Genomic DNA, 20,835 nt, shown 5'->3' on the forward strand with positions numbered 1-20,835 from the left:
TGGCGAGCGGGGGCCACTCTTCATCGCGGTGCGCGGGCCTCTCACTGCCTCGGCCTCTCCCGTTGCGGAGCACAGGCTCCAGACGCGCAGGCTCAGTAGTTGTGGCTCACAGGCTTAGTTGCTCCGCGGCATATGGGATCTTCCCAGACCAGGGCTCGAACCCGTGTCCCCTGCACTGGCAGGCAGATTCTTAACCACTGTGCTGCCAGGGAAGCCCCTTCTGCCCATTTTTAAATTGGATTTCTTTTTGCTATTGAGTTGTTGTATGAGATTTTTATGTGTTTTGGATATTAACCCCTTATCAGATATATGATTTGCAAATATTTCTTTCCCCATCAATAGGCTGCCTTTTCATTTTGTTGATGATTTCCTTTGCTGTGCAGAAGATTTTTAGTTTGATGTAGTCTCACTTGTTTATTTTTGCTTTTGTTGCCTTTGCCTTTGGTGTGAAATCCAAAAAATCATTGCCAAGACTGATGTCAAGGAGCTTACTGCCTATGTTTTCTTCTAATTTTATGGTTTCAGATCTTATGTTTAAATCTTTGATTCATTTTGAGTTAGTTTTTCTGTATGGTGTAAGATAGTGGTCCAGTTTTCCCAGCACCATTTATCGAAGAGACTGTTCTTTCTCCATTGTATATTCTTGGCTCCTTTGTTGTAAATTAATTGACCATACATGCATGGGATTATTTCTGGGCTCTCTATTCTGTTCCACTGATCAATGTGTCTGTTTCTATGCCAATACAATACTATTTCGATTAATGTAGCTTTATAATATAATTTGAAATCAGGGCGTGTGATATCTCCAGCTTTGTTCTTCTTTCTCAAGATTGCTTTGGCTCTTCAGCATCTTTTATAGTTTTAAACAAATTTTATAATTGTTTGTTCTATTTCTGTGAAAAATGCCATTGGAATTCTGATAGGGGTTGCACTGAATCTGTAGCTTGGGTAGTATGGACATTGTAGCAGTATTCTCCCAATTCATGAACACGAAATATCTTTCCATTTATTTGTGTCTTCTTCAATTTCTTTCATCAGTGTCTTACAGTTTTCAGTGTACAGGTCTTTTACCTCCATGGTTACATTTCTTCCAAGGTATTTTATTCTTTTTGATGCAGTTGTAAATCGGATTGTTTTCTTAATTTCCTTTTCTGATAGTTTGTTATTAGTGTATAGAAATGCAACAGATTTTTGTATATTGATTTTGATACTGCAACTTTACTGACTTTATTCGTGCTAACAGTTTTTTGTTTAGGGTTTTTTCTATATATAATATCATGTCACGTGCAAACAGGGACAGCTTTATGTCTTCCTCTCCGATTTGGATGCCTTTTGTTTCCTCTTCTTGCTTAACTGCTCTGGCCGGGACTTCCAATACTATGTTGAATAAAAGTGGTGAGTGGGCTTCCTTATCTTGTTTCTGACCTTAGAGGAAAAGCTTTCAATTTTTCACCACTGAGTATGATGTTAGCTGTGGACTTGTCATATCTGACCTTTATTATGTTGAGATATGTTCCCTCTTTACCCACTTTGTTGAGAGTTTTTAATCATAAATGGATGATGAGTTTTGTCAAGTGCTTTTTCTGTGTCTATTGAGATGATCATATGATTTTTTAAAAAAATTTTATTTATTTATTTATTTATGGCTGTGTTGGGTCTTCGTTTCTGTGCGAGGGCTTTCTCTAGTTGCGGCAAGTGGGGGCCACTCTTCATCGCGGTGCACGGGCCTCTCACTGTCGCGGCCTCTCTTGTTGCGGAGCACAGGCTCCAGACGCGCAGGCTCAGCAATTGTGGCTCACGGGCCTAGTCGCTCCGTGGCATGTGGGATCTTCCCAGACCAGGGCTCGAACCCGTGTCCCCTGCATTGGCAGGCAGATTCTCAACCACTGTGCTACTAGGGAAGCCCGATCATATGATTTTTATCCTTCCTTTTGTTAATATGGTGTATCACATTGATTTGCAGATGTTGAACTGTCCTTGCATCTCTGGACTAAAATCCCATTTGATCATGATGTATGATCATTTTAATGTATTGTTGAATTTGGTTTGCTAATATTTTGTTGAGGATTTTTGCATCTACGTTCATCAGGGATGTTGGTCTGTAATTTTCTTTTCTTGTGGTGTCCTTGTCTGATTTTGGTATCAGGGTAATGCTGGCCTCATAAAATAAGTTTGGAAGTGTTCCTTCCTCTTATTTTTTGGAAGAATTTGAGAAGGATTGGTTTCAGTTCTTTAAATGTATGCAGAATTCACCAGTGAAGCCATCCTGGTCCTTGACTTGACTTTTGTTTGTTGGGAGATTTTTGATTACTGATTCAATCTACTTAGAAAATCCGAAAAGACTGATTACTACTATTTCTTCCTGATTCAGTCCTGGTGGTTTGTATGCTTCTAGGAATTTATTAATTTCTTCTAGGTTGTCCAATGTTTTGGTATATAATTATTCATAGTACCATCTTACAGTCTCTTGTATTTCTGGGGTATCAGTTGTAACATCTCCACTTTCATTTCTGATTAAAAAAAAATTTTTTTTTAACATCTTTATTGGAGTATAATTGCTTTACAATGTTGTGTTAGTTTCTGCTGTATAACAAAGTGAATCAGCTATACGTACACATATATCCCCATATCCCCCCCCTCTTGCATCTCCCTCCCACCCCCCCATCCCACCCCTCTAGGTGGTCACAAAGCACTGAGCTGATCTTCCCATGTGATGCAGCTGCTTCCCACTAGCTGTCTATTTTACATTCTTTTTTCTCTTGGCAAGTCTAGCTAAAGGTTTGTTAGTTTTCTTTATCTTTTCAAAGAACCAGCTATTAGTTTCATTGATTTTTTTCTTTTATCAGTCTGCATTTCATTTAATTTCCACTCTGATCTTTATGATTTCCTTCCTTCTACTAACTCTGGGTTTCATTTGTTCTGTTTTTTTGAGGTATAAAGTTAGGTTGTTTGAGATTTTTCTTGTTTCCTGAGGTAGCCATTTATTGCTGTGAGCTTTCCTCTTAGAACTGGCTTTGCTACATCCCATACATCTTGATATGTTGCATTTCCATTTTCATTTGTCTAAAGGTATTTTTGATTTTTCTATTGATTTCTTCTTTGACATATTGTTCAGTAGCACATTGTTTGATCTCCACATATTTTGACTTTTCCAGTTTTCTCCTTGTAATTGATTTCTAGTTTTATACCATTGTGGTTGGGAAAAATGCTTGATATGATTTCAGTCTTCTTAAATTTATTAAGACTTGTTTTGTGGCCTATAAAATATGACCTATCCTGGAGAATGTTCCATGTGTGCTTGAGAAGAATGTATACTCTTTTCCTTTTGGATGGAATGTGCTCCATATATCTGTTAAACCCATCTGATCTAATGTGTCATTTAAGGCCCCTATTTCTTATTGGTTTTCTCTCTGGATGATCTATCCATTGATGAAAGTGGAGTATTAAAGTCCCCTACTGTTATTGTATTGCTGTCTATTTCTCTTTTTAGGTCTGTTATATTTTCTTTATATATTTAGGTGCTCCTATGTTGGGTGCATAAATATTTAAAAGTGTTATATCCTCTTGTTGGATTGACCCCTTTATCATTATGTAATGCCCTTCTTTGTCTCTTATTACAGTCTTAATTTTAAGTCTATTTACTGCTGATATAAAGAGAGCCTGTATAACCCCAGCTTTCTTTTGGTTTCTATTTGCATGGAATATGTTTCCATCCCTTCATTTTCAGTCTGTGTATGTCCTTACATCTGAAATGAGTCTCCTGTAGGCAGCACAATGGTCTTTTTTAAAAAAAATTTATCCATTCAGCCACTCTATCTTTTGACTGGAGAACTTAGTCCAATTACATTTAAAGTTATTATTGATAGATATGTACTTATTGCCATTTTATTAATTACTTTGTGGCTCTTTGGTAGTTCTTTGTTCCTTTCTTCTCTTGCTCTCCTCCTTTGTGATTTGATGATTTTCTGTAGTGGTATGCTTAGATTGCTTTCTCTTTACTCTTTTGTGTATCTGCTATAGGTTTTTAATTTGTGGTTACCATGAGGATTACATACCAACTTAAAACAGACGGTTATAAATACCTGTTGGTAACAACTTAAGTTTGAACGCATTCTAAGGCTCTACTTTTTTACTCTCCCCCTCCTGCCATTCTATGGTTTTGATGTCACAAATTATATCTTTTTATCTTGCATATCCCTTAACAAATTATTGTAGTTATAGTTACTTTTTTACTACTTTTGTCTTTTAATCTCGTACTAGTTTTGTAAGTGATTAATCTACCCTTACAATATTATTCTGAATTTTACTATATATTTACCTTTACCAGTGAGATTTATATTTTCATATGTTTTCCTGTTACTAATTAGTACTCTTTCATTTCAGCTTAAACAAGTTCCTTTTACATTTCTTGTAAGGCTCGTCTAGTGGTGATGAATTCCTTCAGCTTTTGCTTGTCTGGAAAATTCTCTCCCCTTCAATTCTGAATGACAACTTTGTCAGGTAGTCTTGGTTGCAAGTTTTTTTCGTTTGGTACTTTCACTATATTATACCACTCCCTTCTAGGCTGCAAAGTTTCTGCTGAAAAATCTAATCTGCTGATACCCATGTGGGGGGTGGGGTTGTTCCCCTGTGTGTAACAAGTTGTTTTTCTCTTGGTGCTTTTAAGATTCTCTTCCTGTCTTTAACTTTTGACATTTTAATGTGTTGTGGTGTGGGTCTCTTTGGGTTCCTCTTATTTGGAACTCCAGTCTGGGTTTCCTGGGTCTGAGTGTCTGTTTCCTTCCCCAGGTTAGGGAAGTTTTCAGCCCCTTTCTCTCTTCTTCTTCTGGGATCCCTATAGTGCAAACGTTGGTCTGCTTGATGTTGTAGCATAGTTTCTTAAGCTGTGTTCACTTTTTTTTCACCTTTTTTTTCCTTTTTGCTGCTCTGATTGGGTGAGTTCCATTGCCTTGTCTTTGAGTTCAATGGTCGTTTCTTCTGCTTCATCTAGTCTGTGGTTGAACCCCTCTAGTGTCTGTTTTGGTTCATTTGTTGTATTCTTCATCTCTTTGACTTCTATTTGGTACTTTCCTATATTTTCTCTTTCTTTGTTGAAGTTCTCACTGTGTTCATCCATTCTTCTACCAAGCTTATTAAGCATTTTTATGATCATATTTTGAACTCTTTAGCAGGCACATAAATCACTTATATGCTTTTCATTCAGGAAATTTTCTGAGCTTGTATCTTGTTCCTCTGTTTGGAACACATTTCTCTGTTTCTTCATTTTCCTTGACACTGTGTGTTTGTTTCCATGCAGAAGGTAAAATAGTCTCCTCTCACGTGAGGGAGTGGTCTCATGTAAGAGAGGACCTTATTCAACCTCACCCTAGCTCTTTGTTGTCTCTCAAACCTTTGTGATTGTCCAAGCAGCCTATTTTTAGTGGCTCCCAATAGTTGAGGGTTTGTCGACACCTGTCAGTGCCCCAAAGAGGATCTCAGTCAGCATCTAGATTTAGGCTGATTAGGAGCCAGACCTTCAGGCAGCAGCTTTTAAAGTATACAAGTATATACAGACCACAAGTGTAAATCCTGCTAGCCAGTAGAGCCAGGTGACCTAGAAGTGTCACCTGGGTGGCAGTCACAGAAATCACAAGCCAGACGATTGTATAAGCTCCTTTCCAGGAGATAGCAGCAACCTGGAATGAGGCAGATGGAGAGCACAAAGGTAGCATCCATTGGCCTCTGTTCTGAGAGCAGACCCCTAGATGTATGGCAAACCAGAAACTTGCCCCTCAGGCCAAGCAAGTGGGCCTCTTTCACAGAAGGACTAGGGGTGTGTTTCAGTTTGCTGTCTGACAGTGCCCTGGGGGTGGTAGCTGGCCAAGAACTGTGTCATTGTTACAGTCCCGAGGGACCCAGGAATGCAAGCCCTGCTGGCCACGAGAGCCAGACGATCAAGGGGTGTTTCCTGGGTGGCAGCCACAAAAACAAGGGCACCAGAGGTGTGTCATAGCTCTCCTCTGGGAAATATTGGTGCTTTGAAGTGTGGCAGAGGGAGGGTGCAAAGATGGTGTCTGATGGCCTCGGTCCCCAGAGTACACCAGCAGGTCCCTAGGTGTGTGTTAAATTAGATGCCTACCCCCAGGCCGATGCTTTATGATAACAAATAAGCCTCTTTCATAGACAGTATGGGGGCTTTTCAAACAGCTGCTTCTGTGCTGCGTCCTGGGGGTGGCTAAGTCCACGTACAAGCCCTTTAAGAATGACTTCTCAGTTCACTATAGGCTCGTGGGTCTTGTGGATGTGAGCCCCACTGGTTTTCAAAGCCAGATGTTTGGGGGGCTTGTCTGTCTGGGTGGTCTTAGAAGTCAGGGTGGGGTTCAAATCCTTCACCACAGGGAGAAGCTCGGGTTTTGAGTTCCCTCCTGATTGTGGGTCACTGCACCAGGGGTGTGGGGTTTACAGGGAGACTGTGGCTCAGCCTCTCCTACCTGCTGCCATGGGGTTTTTTTCCTTGTTCACCTGATGTATGGGAGTCGCTCAGGGAGTCTGGGGTTTCTTCAGAGGAAACTGTTCCATATGTCGCTGTAGATTCAGCTTGTCCATGGAAGGAGGTGAGTTCCGGATCTTCCTACAGTGCCATCTTGAACCTCCCTCCTCCTGTTTGTTTAAAGCACTTCAGTCTCAGCATCCAGCCTATCTCCTGGAACACTTCCCCTACCATTTTGTGACCTTAAGCATGAACTTCCCAGGTTTCATTTGTAAAATAGGTAGAATATCAAAGATCAAAAGAAATCGTTTCAATTCCAGAAACGCTGAAGAAGCCTCTACTGTGTTTTAGGCACTGCTAGATGCTGAGGTAGGAGAAAATCATCATCCCCACCCTCAAGGGAACTAGAGTCAAGCAGTGAAATTAGGTGGTAAGTGCTGTAAAGTAGAGCTGTGTCCCTAGCACCATGCTCAAGGTAGTGAATGACCATTGAGTAACATGGAAGTAAAGTATTTCCAAGAATAAGGGATGATGATGATGATTACGTGGGACTCGGGAGTCCCCTTAGAAGTGAGGAATGGAAACATGAACAGGTGAGATGGCTTGTGATGGTAGCTCAGCCAGGACATCATGTCCCAGGGGACTTTGTCCCTGCCCTTCACAGCCCTGTGGATCTTTCCACAAGGCCCCATATATTTACCATCTTCATCTTCCTGATTTGGGAGCAGGGCCTCCTTGAGGATCTGTCGAAAACCGTGGGGACTCTCTGGAGACAAAAGCACATTTAAATGCAATTTAGCGGGTTCTCTGGCAGGCTCAGGCCTCGGGGCTGCCCCATCCCCCTAGCGGCCTTGTGCTCTTGGGAGAAGGCCGTGTTTCATTGTGCTCTGTTGGGCCACAGCCTCAGCGACACACTGCCATTTATAAATAAGGCTGCTAATTAATGCAGGAGATGGAGGGGTTCATGAGTGTTCCCTGTGCCAGATGATGGAGCAGACGATTCTCTCCTCTTTTGCCTTTTCAGTGCAAAGGTTGTATCCCAAGGGACTGGGTCCTTTTAGCAACTGCATCTGTTCTACCTTGGGAGGTATTTAAAACTGGTTTTGACTAACACTGATCTGGATTTCCTTTTCCTGGGGCTTGGCAGGACCCTTCTGGGACAGCCCCCAGCCTTATACAGCTCTGTGCCAATGCTCTCTGCCACTGGTACCCTTGTGTTGAGCTAGCCGTGGGCCAGGGGGCCCTGCACAGTCCTGGGCTCAGGAGGTCTGCTGTGCCACCCCTTGACTAGACCACATTACATCTTTCTCCCCCAAATGATTAGTGACCTAGGTATAACCCTTTATAGTTTACATAGTTCTCTGACATAGGCAGAAAAAAAGAAAATCTGTAGTACCCAAATGAGGAAACGTGCTGTGAGAGGTATACCCAAGGTCGCTCCCAAATATTTAGTGGCGCTCAAACATAGCTCTTCTGTCACCAAACCCCAGGTTCTTTCTACTTTTCCATGCTGATTCACTTTTCCCTGAGTCTGTACCGTTCTTTCTGATTGGCAAATTGCATGTAAGAAATATCCTCTGGTGAACACAGAGCTGGTTACCTGGTCCCTACGTCTATTTTCTAAAAGGCCGTTGCTGCCGGTTTAGCCCCATTCATTCATGTATTCTACAATTACTGAGCTTATCCTCTGCCCGACTGGTAGAGGATATATAAATTAGGTACAGCTCAGGGGCTGGCTCTGTTTCCATGGGTGCTTTTTGACGGTGACTGATTTTTTTTTTTTTTTTTTTTCCTCCTGCAGAAATGCCAGATAATGCGGCAGTTCTGCTGGGCACTTGTTGTAAGCTCCAGATTATTCCTACACTGTGCCACCTGGTAAGAACCTCCCAGAGAGGACCTGGGGATGGGCAGGAACAGGGCAATGATGAGGAGATGGACACCTAACAGCTGATAAAACTCGCTAGGCTTTCTCATCCACAACAGCCCTTCAAAATAGGTTAAAACAGGTATTATTAATCTCTCTCTTTTTTACACCCTGCCCACATCACACACCCCATAGGAAGACTAAGGCTCAGAGGGAAAGGAGTTATTTGAAGAACTTGCTAGCAGGGCTAGGACTCAAACCTTATATTTATACTCCAAATCTCATGATTTTTGCATTTTTTGGAGAGAATTTTGGCCAAGGCTTGGTGCAGTGTTGAAGGGAAGGGGCCTGACACCACATCATTTGCAATGGCAGTTCTGTGCCTGGACCAGTTTGATTCAGCTCTGCATCAAATTCAACAGGGAGGTATTCAAGAGGACTGCTTTGTCTCAGGAAGACATTTTTCTCCCAGGAATATCATTAGCTTCATGCCCTCAGGAAATGCCATGGCAAGAGCAAGAGTTAGGTAATGATGAGCTTAGCCCTGAAAGTCAAGGTTAAGCTTTTCCTTTTTAAATTACAAATTGGGTCATCAATAGAAGGAACCATCAATAGGCTGGGGCAGCTCCTCTGTTGTTGTAGCTTCTGCAGGTGTTGCTCAGCCTAGGGCAGAGAAGCAGAGGATACCCGGCTATGTTATTTTGAGGCCTGGTTACTAAGGGCTGAGGCCAGCATGCTATGTAGACCCAAAGGATCAAAGCTCAGAGCTCTGCTCCCAGATCTGGGAAGCAGGTATCAGGGTAGACTGCCTAGATAGGACCCTGCAGTTTGTTATGCATCTACTCTGGGAACTTTGAGCACTGTGGTTAGTGCCTTTGGTACTTCTTGGTGTAGCAAAGAAGTTTACATGGGACTCGGGAGTCACCTGAGAAGTGAGGAATGGAAACATGAACGGGTGAGGTGACGGTAGCTCAGCCAGGACATCATGTCCCAGGGGACTTTGTCCCTGCCCTTCACAGCCCTGTGGATCTTTCCACAAGGCCCCATATATTTACCATCTTCATCTTCCTGATTTGGGAGCAGGGCCAGAGACTGCAGAGGGCTTCATTCCAGAGACTGCAGTAAGGCTTCATTCCAAGGGGCAGTTTAGATGTCATTCACAACCGAAAGCAGATTCTACCTGTGCAGAGGAATGCTGTGTTCTTGTACTTTGACCACAAAAACTGAACTACTTGAAAATGAGCCAGCATGCCACTGTGGTGCGGCCAGCTGAGGGTAAAGGCTGATGGCGCAGTTTGGTTATGGAAACAATACGTATCATTATCTAATTGTCTGCAACGACAGTAACTCTGCTTTCTAGCTTAGCTCCCTTTTGCAGCAACTAAGTATTTAGCATTTCCCAAGTCAGCCCTCACCATGTATTTACAAAGTCATCAACGGCATTCAGGAAGTATATAAAAAAAGAAAATACTGCCGAGACTGCATTAGCTAATTAACTCCCTCTCCCAACCAGCTCACACTTAGTTGTCATCTTCCCTGCAGGTCTGCTCTAGGATTTGATCTTTGGGTTGCTTCCAAGTTCTGCTCTGTTGGTGTTCTGGGAGTAGCCATTAGGACGCACTTGGAGTCCCAGCACAGCTGGTATTCTACCTTGGTGCAAAACTACCCACCCATAGAGTCATCTGTTTGCCTTTGTGGGCTGCTCAACATAAAGAAGTAATGTTTCTTTATGTGAAGACACTCAGGAAGGTCTTTAATCTTGCCTAGAGCTCATAACAACATTTGTTAGGACTGCAAGGCTCCTGCTTCCTGAAGGAATTTGGGTATCTTATGTTTCCTATAGGTATTTATTTAGAGCAGGGTACAAAAATCTCCTTGCATGCCTGTCTTGTCTTGTCTGGTGGCCAGAGTAACTTTGAGAGGCTTGCTGAAGGGCTTTTGAAAGAATAGCGTCAGATACACTAACAAACACATTTGCAAACTGGTGAAAGAGCTGGTAAGAAAGTGAGTTAGAATCATCTGGAGGGAATGTTAATTTCACACCCCACCCTCTTTGGGTGACTGTAATCTCTCTTATACCAAGAAGTGCCTCTGGGCACTTGGGGTTGGCAGATGTTCAGAGAAGCAGGCAGGATGTTGCTGGGTGCTTCTCCACCAGACCCAGGACACAGCCCTCTGTGCTGCACCAGTGGAGCTCATTCTTAAATCACCGGATGTGGTGCTCATGCTTAAAGAAGCAGGCCAGATCCACTCCCTAAAGCATCATCTACAGTTTACAGTCTAGGCCACGTGGTAACGGGAAACCTGTGGTTACACTGTGTGAGTTGCATTGGGTGAATCTACAAGGTGTAGACGTGTAAGGCTGATTTTGATAACAGACACACAAGTTCCTTTATATGCAAATGAGTGCTGAAGTTGCTTATTACTTTTAGTAAGAAAGATGATCAGTGCTCAGAACATGTTTGGAATTCTTTTGGATTCCCTTCAGCTTCAGTTAAAATTCACGCATACCTTTATAAGGCTTCATTTTTTATTTTAAATTTTATGCTCTACATTATTAATCTGATCTGGTTCTGAGTGCCTGTTTAAAATTCAAATCTACTGGCAAATTTGTAATTACTAAAGATTAAAAACAACTGTGTCAGAGGCACTGCTCAAGACCCTAAAAGCAAAGTTTCACATGTTCTGAGCAGTTGCAATTAGAGCAGTGTTTGATGCGACCTCTCTGAAGAACTAACGTTCAACTGAGGGTCAGTGTTCTAGGCAGGGTATAAGGTAAGCATGACGGACCAGGTCCCTGCTCTCCTGGGCAGCTTAGGTTTTAATAAACAGAGTAAACAGGGAATGTCAGGAAGATAATTTCAGAAACAGCAAGCATATGAAGACAAATAATGTAATAGTGGCTGGGATAAAGGGGTAGCGAGTGGCTCGATGGAGAGAGGATTAGGAAAGGCCCTTCTGATGTGGCATTTCAACCAACAGCTCAGAGATGAGAAGGAAGGTTCTGTGGGGAGCTCTGGAGGAAGGATGTCGCAGGTGGAAGGAAGGGCAAGCGCAAAGGTTCTTAAGGCAAGAAGCATCACTAAGTAAACCATGGTACCTACCTTTGAGGAGTTCATGCAAACATGTAAGACATTCTAATAGGTGAATTAAAATAAAAAAACCAAACCTTACATACTGTGTGTATAAGAAAGTTATATTCTGACCTTTCTAATCTACTGGAGTTAGTGGATCCAGTAGAAGATAGAGTTCAGAGAGTAGGGATTTGGTCAGAGGACTCCAGGTGAAGTGGAGGTCCTGGCCTGGGCCAAATATATCCTGTTACAGCTTAAGGGTTTTCCCTGCTCTATTTGGGGAATGTAAACAACTTAATTTTTCTCCCATAATTAGCTAGAAGTGCTAACATTATTATCCAATGATGTGGATTTTCTGTAACCTTTTTTGGTGGATTTGTTTACATGTGTCATTTCAGCTCCATGCTCTGTCTGATGATGGTGTGTCTGATCTTGAAGACCCAGTCTTGGCTCCACTGAAAGATACAGAAAGGTTTGGGATCGTGCAGCGTCTGTTTGCCTCAGCTGACATTAACCTGGAGAGACTGCAACCTTCTGTGAAAGCTGCCACCCGGAAGGACCCTAACGTTTTCCCACTGGTTCTTTATATAAGCCTGAATGGACTCTGTGCTTTGGGCAGAGCACAGTAACAGTGTCCTATGTGGATTACAGGTACACCTTGTTTTATTGCACTTTGCAGATAGTGCACTTTTTTTTTTTTTTGGACAAATTGAAGGTCTGTGACAACCCTGAGTCGAGCAAGTCTATCGGTGCCATTTTTCCAACAGCATTTGCTCACTGTGTCTCTGTGTCACATTTTGGTAATTCTCCCAGTATTTCAGTTTTTCATTATTATATTTGTCATGGTGATCTGTGATCTTTGATGATACTACTGCAAAAAGATTACAACTCGGCTCAGATGATGGTTAGCATTTTTTAGCAATAAAGTATTTTTAAATTAAGGTATATACATTGTTTAGACATAATGCTATTGTACACGTAATAGACTATAAGACAGTATAAACAAGTTTTATATGCACTGGAAAACCAACAAATTTGTGTGACTTGCTTTATTGCAGTGGTCTGCAACCAAGTCCACAGTATCTCTGAGGTCTGCCTGTACGTGTTATCAGCCAAGCCTGGGTATTTTTCAGCATCATTAAGATACTGCCTTTGGGGCTTAGATCACCACGTTAAAGGTTGATCTAGGAGATGAATTTACTGAACAGTTTAATAAGTGGTGACTTTTTGCATATGAATCGCCTCAAATTTAGCCACCAGGTACTCTGTGTACAGTGTGTTTTTCACAGGAGGGCCTCTTGTGCTGGTAACCCGGTGTCTGAGTTAGACCCCAGCACATAAAGAGCTGGAGGAGGGTTGAGAATTGTAAGTCAGAGTACATTCAGACCTTTTCTCTGCAGAAAAATGGGTCCATCTAGTTCCCACATCCTGTTAAACAAAAATAGATGAGGCTGATGCTTTGATCCAAAAACTTGTGAATGCTGTGGGGAGGAATATTCTCTTCATAGAAGGCTCCATTTTGAACGTGCTGTATGCTATGCATTGATTGATTGATTGAAAAATGAACTGTAAATGCCACTAGAGTACAGAGGTTATTGTTTAGCAGAAGACTCTAACAGCAAGACACTGTTCCTTAGGGTCAAGCTCTATCCATTTTGACTTTGCCGTGCTTTGATGAATGTACTGATCCTATGTCTAGAGCAATGTGTGGATTTCCCATGCATTCTGGCTGTTTAATTTGTAAAATACTACATTTGTATCAAAGGAAACTTTGAATTGTGTATATTTTTCTTCTTCTTTATTCTGCTTTCATATCCTTCTATTAATAGCCTGGACTGTCTCTTGAGGGCTCCTGATGCCATTGCTAATATCCACTGGGGCTCTGAAGCCACTTCTGCTTTCCCTTAGCAAGAAGTTGCTGAGACCTACTGCTAGAATGTCTTACTTTAGGAGCAGGAGGGCAAGCAGTTGTTAGAGAGAAACATGCTGTGTTACTCAGTACCTGTTTTTTACCTCAGCGTCACCTACTTATTCCCTTTCTGCACTTGAGATTTTAATGAATGTTTAATAAGGAAGAAATGAAGAAAATAACCCTTTCATGACCTCTATGAGACAAAATTATGCAAATACTTATGATATATAAGAAAAAAAGGACACAGAGTGGTGGCAACAACGTAGAAAATAAGCACCTTATTCACAAATTGGAAAGGAACAAAAGTCAAGATAGTTGTGTTAAGATGGTGGTACTATACATGCCTCTTGTCTGGTTTTCTGAAATAAAGTAAGTGTAAAGAACATACTACAGACAGAATGTGTGATATGAATCTACTTGTGTGAAAAACAGATGTACATGTATCACAATGCATGGGAACCCTCATTTAAGAGTTCACTAGAAACAGGAAAGGATTTAGAGGTTGGGGCAAGAGGCACTGGGGGTAGTGGTTCACCCTTCTATTCCCGTAGAATTTTGTATGTCTTAAAAATAACAACAAAAAACCCAAAACATCAAAAACTAAAGATAGGCTTAAGACAGAAAGAAAAGATGCCATCATCCAAGCAAGTGCTGGAAGTTTGGGTTACATCAAACAGCAACTAAGGCAATCTGTCTGTTTCCACAACTGTCCTAAGACTGGCCAGTTATCCTGCTGGACTGTGTTTTAGACATTAGCTACTGAAAAAGATATAGCCAGAAGCAGCCGCATTGCACAGGGAGATCAGCTCAGTGCTTTGTGTCCACCTAGAGAGGTGGGATAGGGAGGGTAGGAGGGAGACGCAAGAGGGAGGGGATATGGGGATATATGTGTACGTATAGCTGATTCACTTTGTTATAAAGCAGAAACTAACACAACATTGTAAAGCAATTAATTATACTCCAATAAAGATGTTTAAAAAAAAAAAGATATAGCCTTATGCTGCTACAGCAGACCCCCATTGGGATCTGGTGGGTGAGGTAGTAAGTAGTGCTGGACTCCAGTGAGGGTGAGATTGGGCCTTCAAAAGGTTCTTCTAACTAACTAGTTTCCTCATCATTAAATATTATTAATTTTAAATGTATGTTTATTTACTGCTTGAGATCCAGAACCATATTTCTTTTAATAATTAGATTTGGAAACAAGTTCTAGTATCCCAGAATACGTAGAAAACAGTAAATACAGTAGTATTTCCTAGAACAGAACAACCACCTTAACTCTGATATTTCCACAACCACTTCTGTTTCATAAACGGATACAGGAAGAAATGCTGACATGATTGATTAGCTGGTGTGGTGTGGCGTGGCCTGATAATGGCCCCTAAAATGTGTTCATGACCTAATAAATCCCTAGAACCTGGCAAATGGAGACTTTACAGGTGTTTTTAGGTTGTGGACCTTGAGATGGACAGATTATTCTGGATTATCTGGGTGGAGCCTTAAAAGAAAGAAGGCAGAAGGGTCAGTGAGAAAGGGATTTGGCCAAAGAAAATGCAGGAAAGATGAGGCATGAGAAGAATTCAGTGCTGTCACTGGCTCTCAAGACAGAGGGGGCCAGTTCAAGGACAAGAGAGCAGTCGGTCAGACAGCCAGCAAGGAAGTGGGGACTTCGGTTCTACAACTGCATGGAACTGGAGTCCACCAACAACATGCAAGAGACTGGACGCAGATTCTCCTCCAGACCTGCAGGTAAGAGCCAGGGCAGGGCCTGGGAGACAACTTCACTTTAGCCTGGTGAGACTTGTGTTGGACTTCAGACCTACAGAACTGAGATAATAAGTTTGTATTTTAAGCTGCTAAGTTTGTGGTAATTTGTTACTGCAGTGATAGAAAACTGACAGGTAGTATAAGACAGAAGGATGAACCACACACAGTTGGACCCTTGAACAACATGAGTTTGAACTGCACAGGCCACTTATATGGGGATTTTTTTCAATAGATACTACAGTACTATACAATCCACGGATGCCCAACCATGCATACCAAGGGATGACTTTACGTAAAACCTATTTTTTTTGGAATATAGGTGAAACACTCTTTGACATAAAGCGTAACAGTATTTTCTTGGATCAGTCCCCCAAGGCCAAAGAAATAAAAGCAAACATAAGCAAATGGGACCGAGTTAAACTTAAAAGCTTTTGCACAGCAAATGAAACCATCAACAAAACAAAAAGGAAGCCTATGGAATGGGAGAAAATATTTGCAAATGAGGCTGCCAACAAGGGGTTAATATCCAAACTATACAAACAGCTCATACAACTCAATCATAGAAAAAAATCCAATCAAAAAATGGACAGAAGACTTAAATAGATATTTTCCCAAAGAAGACATAGGGATGGCCAACAGGCACATGAAAAGATGCTCAACACTGCTAATTATTAGAAAAATGCAAATCAAACCCACAATGAAGTATCACCTCAAACTGGTCAGAATGGCTGTTATCAAAAAGCCTACAATAACAAATGTTGGAGAGGATGTGGAGAAAAGGGAACCTTTGTATACTGCTGGTGGGAATGTAAATCACTGCAGCCACTATGGAAAACTGTATGGAGGTTCCTCAAAAACTAAAAATAGAACTAACGTGATCCAGCAATCCCACTATCTGGAAAAAATGAAACCATTAATTTGAAAAGATACATGCACCCCAATGTTCATAGCATCATTACTTACAGTAGCGAAGAACATGGAAGCAACCCGAGTCCCCATCAACAGATGACTGCATTAAGAAGATGTGGTGTACAGATGGAGAGATATACTATGTTCTTGGATTGGAAGAATCAACATTGTGAAAATGACTATACTACCCAAAGCAATCTACAGATTCAATGCAATCCCTATCAAATTACCAGTGGCATTTTTTACAGAACTAGAACAAAAAAATCTTAAAATTTACATGGAGACACAAAAGACTCCGAATAGCCAAAGCAGTCTTGAGGGAAAAAAACGGAGCTGGAGGAATCAGACTCCCTGACTTCAGACTATACTACGAAGCTACAGTAATCAAGACAATATGGTACTGGCACAAAAACAGAAATACAGATCAATGGAACAGGATAGAAAGCCCAGAAATAAACCCATGCTCCTATGGTCAACTAATCTATGACAAAGGAGGCAAGGATATACAATGGAGAAAAAACAGTCTCTTCAATAAGTGGTGCTGGGAAAACTGGACAGCCACATGTGAAAGAATAAAATTAGAACACTCCCTAACACCATACACAAAAATAAACTCAAAATGGATTCGAGACCTAAATGTAAGACCAGACACTGTAAAACTCTTAGAGGAAAACATAGGAAGAACACTCTTTGACATAAATCACAGCAAGATCTATTTTGATCCACCTCCTAGAGTAATGGAAATAAAACCAAAAATAAACAAATGGGACCTAATGAAACTTCAAAGCTTTTGCAAAGCAAAGGAAACTATAAACAAGATGGAAAGACAATCCTCAGAATGGGAGAAAATATTTGCAAACAAAGCAACGGACAAAGGATTAATCTCCAAAATATATAAACAGCTCATGCAGCTCAATATTAAAAAAACAAACAACCCAATCCAAAAATGGGCAGAAGACCTAAATAGACATTTCTCCAAAGAAGACGTACAGATGGCCAAGAAGCACATGAAAAGCTGCTCAACATCCTAATTATTAGAGAAATGCAAATCAAAACTACAACGAGGTAGAATGAGGTGCCTCACACCGGGAAGAATGGCCATCATCCGAAAATCTACAGACAACAAATGCTGGAGAGGGTGTGGAGAAAAGGAACCCTCTTGCATTGTTGGTGGGAATGTAAATTGATACAGCCACTATGGAGAACAGTAATGGAGGTTCCTTAAAAACTAAAAATAGAATTACCATATGACCCAGCAATCCCACTACTGGGCATATACCCAGAGAAAACCATAACTCAAAAAGACACATGCACCGCAATGTTCATTGCAGCACTATTTACAATAGCCAGGTCATGAAAGCCACCTAAATGCCCATCGACAGATGAATGGATAAAGAAGATGTGGTACATATATACAATGGAATATTACTCAGCCATAAAAGGAATGAAATTGGGTCACTTGTAGAGACGTGGATGGATCTAGAGACTGTCATACAGAGTGAAGTAAGTCAGAAAGAGAAAAACAAATATCGTATATTAACGCATATATGTGGAACCTAGAAAAATGGTACAGATGAACCGGTTTGCAGAGACACAGATGTAGAGAACAAACGTATGGACACCAAGGAGGGAAAGCAGCGGGGGGTGGTGGTGGTGGTGGTGGTGTGATGAATTGGGAGGTTGGGATTGACATGTATACGCTGATGTGTATAAAATAGATAACTAATAAGAACCTGCCTGCTGTATAAAAAAAATAAATAAAATTCAAAAATTCAAAAAAAAAGATGTGTATATACATACATATATATATATATAATGGAGTATTACTCAGCTATAAAAAAGAATGAAATACTGCCATTTGCAACAATGTGGATGGACCTAGAGAGTATTATGCCTAGTGAAATAAAGACAAATGCTATATGGTATCACTTACATGTGGAATCTAAAAAATAATACCAATGAATGTATATACAAAACAGAAACAGGCTCACAGACATAGAAAACAAACTTGTGGTTACTAAAAGGGAGACGGGAGGGGGGAGGGACAAATTAGGGATATGAGATTAACAGATACAAACTACTATATGTAAAATAGATAAGCAGTGAGGATTTACTGTATGGCATAGTGAATTATACCCATTATCTTGTAATAACCTATAATGGAATATAATTTGTAAAAATACAGAATCACTATGCTGTACACTTGAAACTAACAATATTGTAAAGCAGCTATACTTAAATTAAAAGACTAATGCTTTCAGAAATACCAGAAATACACTAGACTAGCAATTTCTGAAGTATGAGGTATAGAAACCTGGAAACTAGCTTGGGAAAGAGTTGCCAAAGTACCTTTTCTGGAAACAGGCTTCCTGCACTCACCCACATTCACGCCTCCATCCCTTGGCCAGTCTGGTGGGTCCACCTCCCTTTCTCACCGCAGGCTTCAGGGCTGAGCTGTGTGCCACAGCAGGCATTGTCTTTCCCACCAGGGTTTCTCTTTCTTGGCTAGCTGGGAAATGGTCCTAGTATTCCATGCCATCTAAGCTTAGAGGTCTTTTCTTGATCCTGTATTTTAACCTTCCCTGTCTCTGGAAATCTTTCCTTGAGGAAGTCGTCTTTGAAAGCCACGGAATCTTTGGGCTGGGATAGATGAAACAATAATTAGGATTTCCTTGTGAAAAAAGGGAGGCAGGTGAAAAATTGATCCATTTTGGTGGGGAAATCTAAAATAACATTAGAGGCTTTTAACAAAGACTATTAGCATTTAAAAGAAATTGGTGAAGCTAATCTGATACTCTCTGTATTTTATTATCTCCAAGCCTTAGTTCTACCTATAAATGAAACACTACATTTTCCCAATATTAAATATTTATTTCTTTACATATACAAAAATATTTTACCAGGAGTATGCAATCTCACAGATTGGACATTTCAGTAACTTTCATTTTGGACAACATATGGAAATATGTGAAAAAAAATTATAGGGACAGTTTCTGAGAAATCAATACTTAATTATACTGCAGGAAAATTTTATTTATACAAGGACAGCAATAATGTTTCTTTTATACAGGAACTAGTAATACAGTTACTTGGAAAGCAGTAGCAATTAATTTTATTTTTAAACTTTTTCACCAGAAACTTACTTTGGCAGCTTGTTCAGCTTTGATTTTTTGGTTGCTAAACAAGCATTTTGTCCTGCATTAAAAAACAAACAAAAACAAAAAAGGTCTCTTCTACAATCATTTCAAAGACCAGAGGTTAAAAGGAGCATGCATATGTGTTCAAAATAAATATATACCAAGAGAGATGGAAAAAAAGTCCCCCAAAGTCTTCACATCAAATTCTCATCATGGGCTCTAACAGAGCTAACATAACGTGGAAATTATACCAGCTGCTGAACCCCAGTGCTCATTCTTCTATAGCAAAATCTAAGACACCACTTTCTTAAAAATCAATGTTACTGAAAAAACAGCAGTCAGCAGCTGTTTTTTAAAGTGGACACACAGCCAAAGGAAATATGTATCTTGTATTTCAGTTACAGATGGAGATCAGCTATTCCTCAAATCAGGTTTTACTGAAAAGACTAAGGCATCTCTCAGTTGGACCATGTTTACCAGAACAAGGTTTATGTCTCCAAAGTAAGGTTACTCATACCACAGCCTGCCTCTCCTGTTTAAGAGTAAGATGAGAACCACACATTTTAACTGGTAATGACTTCTGGGTTAGTAATACATAGCAGAGGAGTTTCCCTCTTCCTCCAAGCTCCCAGGCCACCTGGACTGATGTGAGGAAGGTCAAATTTCAGGCATGGCTTGTCATATTTGTATGTTTCTACCCCTGGCATGCTGTTGCTGAAGTGCAGTAAAGACATCTATCTCCAACTTTTAAAATAAGACCTTTTGGCTTCTACTCTGTGGTAGTGACAATACCTGTTCAATGGGACTCAAGACAAGTTTGCAAGCATTGAGGAATTTAATCTGTCAAGTTGTAAGTGGCATTTACATTACCTGTAGATGTGTTCATTCAGTTTGTGCCGGAGATTAGAAAACAGTAAAAGCTGGTAGGGAAAAAAAAAATTGTCACTTCTGACCGACTTTGGCATGTGGAGGCAAGTCAGATTTATCATAGCACTACAGTATCAGCCAATGGCCCTGAAGCAATTAGAGAACACTCCTAAAATGCATTCATGTTGGATTCAAGGTCCCCTAACTGGACCTAACTGAATGTGTTTCCCCTTTTAAAGAAACAGATGCCTTTTAAACTTACACTAAACAATAGGGCTGCAGTGATAAACTTCAGGCATAAGGTAGGGCAGCTTTAAGGGGCAAACATCAGAGTGTCTTCGGATGCTTACTTAAATTGTGGATTGCCTACTTAAATTTTGTTTGACTTGTGAGTGGTCAAGGTCGCAAGGATTTGATAAAGGTTTGGACTTACAGTAGGATTCTGAACTCAAGACCTCCTGACCAGGACCACTAAGAGAGCAGAACACATCCTCTTCCAGGCTGGAACTATCAATGCATCCTCAGAGCTGTTTTAAAACTGAAGGTAGAATTTCTGAATGGTGTGCACCAATCACTATGTTACCTCCAAAAGAGGTACATTTTAAAAGAACTAAAAGATAAGCAACCTCAGGGTGAGTGAATAAACAGATCAAGTAGCTTAATAAGGATTTTCCAATTTAGCATTCACCACATCAGAGTTATAAATTACTTCTTGTAATTTAAGGTGAAGACAAATATTAAGTTAGCCTTATTTAACAAGTGTAATGTTAAAACTAAAGGGAGATACAAATTTTATCAAAGGCCACATGGTCAGGAGTCAGAATTAGGATCTCAGCCAG

The 20,835-nt window shown here is 40.6% G+C and overlaps 1 protein-coding gene across 1 annotated transcript in view; it reads left to right on the forward strand.

Annotated features, from left to right (window-relative positions):
* Nucleotides 1-12,036, forward strand: part of GSDME (gasdermin E) — a 67,375-nt gene extending 55,339 nt beyond the window's left edge. Inside the window, 2 exon segments of the mRNA XM_007171497.2 lie at nt 8,271-8,344; nt 11,806-12,036. Coding sequence (XP_007171559.2) covers nt 8,271-8,344; nt 11,806-12,036 — 305 coding nt within the window.
* The last annotated feature ends 8,799 nt before the right edge of the window (nt 12,037-20,835 follow it).

Source organism: Balaenoptera acutorostrata, chromosome 7 (genome assembly GCF_949987535.1).
Source record: "Balaenoptera acutorostrata chromosome 7, mBalAcu1.1, whole genome shotgun sequence".
Taxonomy (NCBI): Eukaryota; Metazoa; Chordata; class Mammalia; order Artiodactyla; family Balaenopteridae; genus Balaenoptera; species Balaenoptera acutorostrata.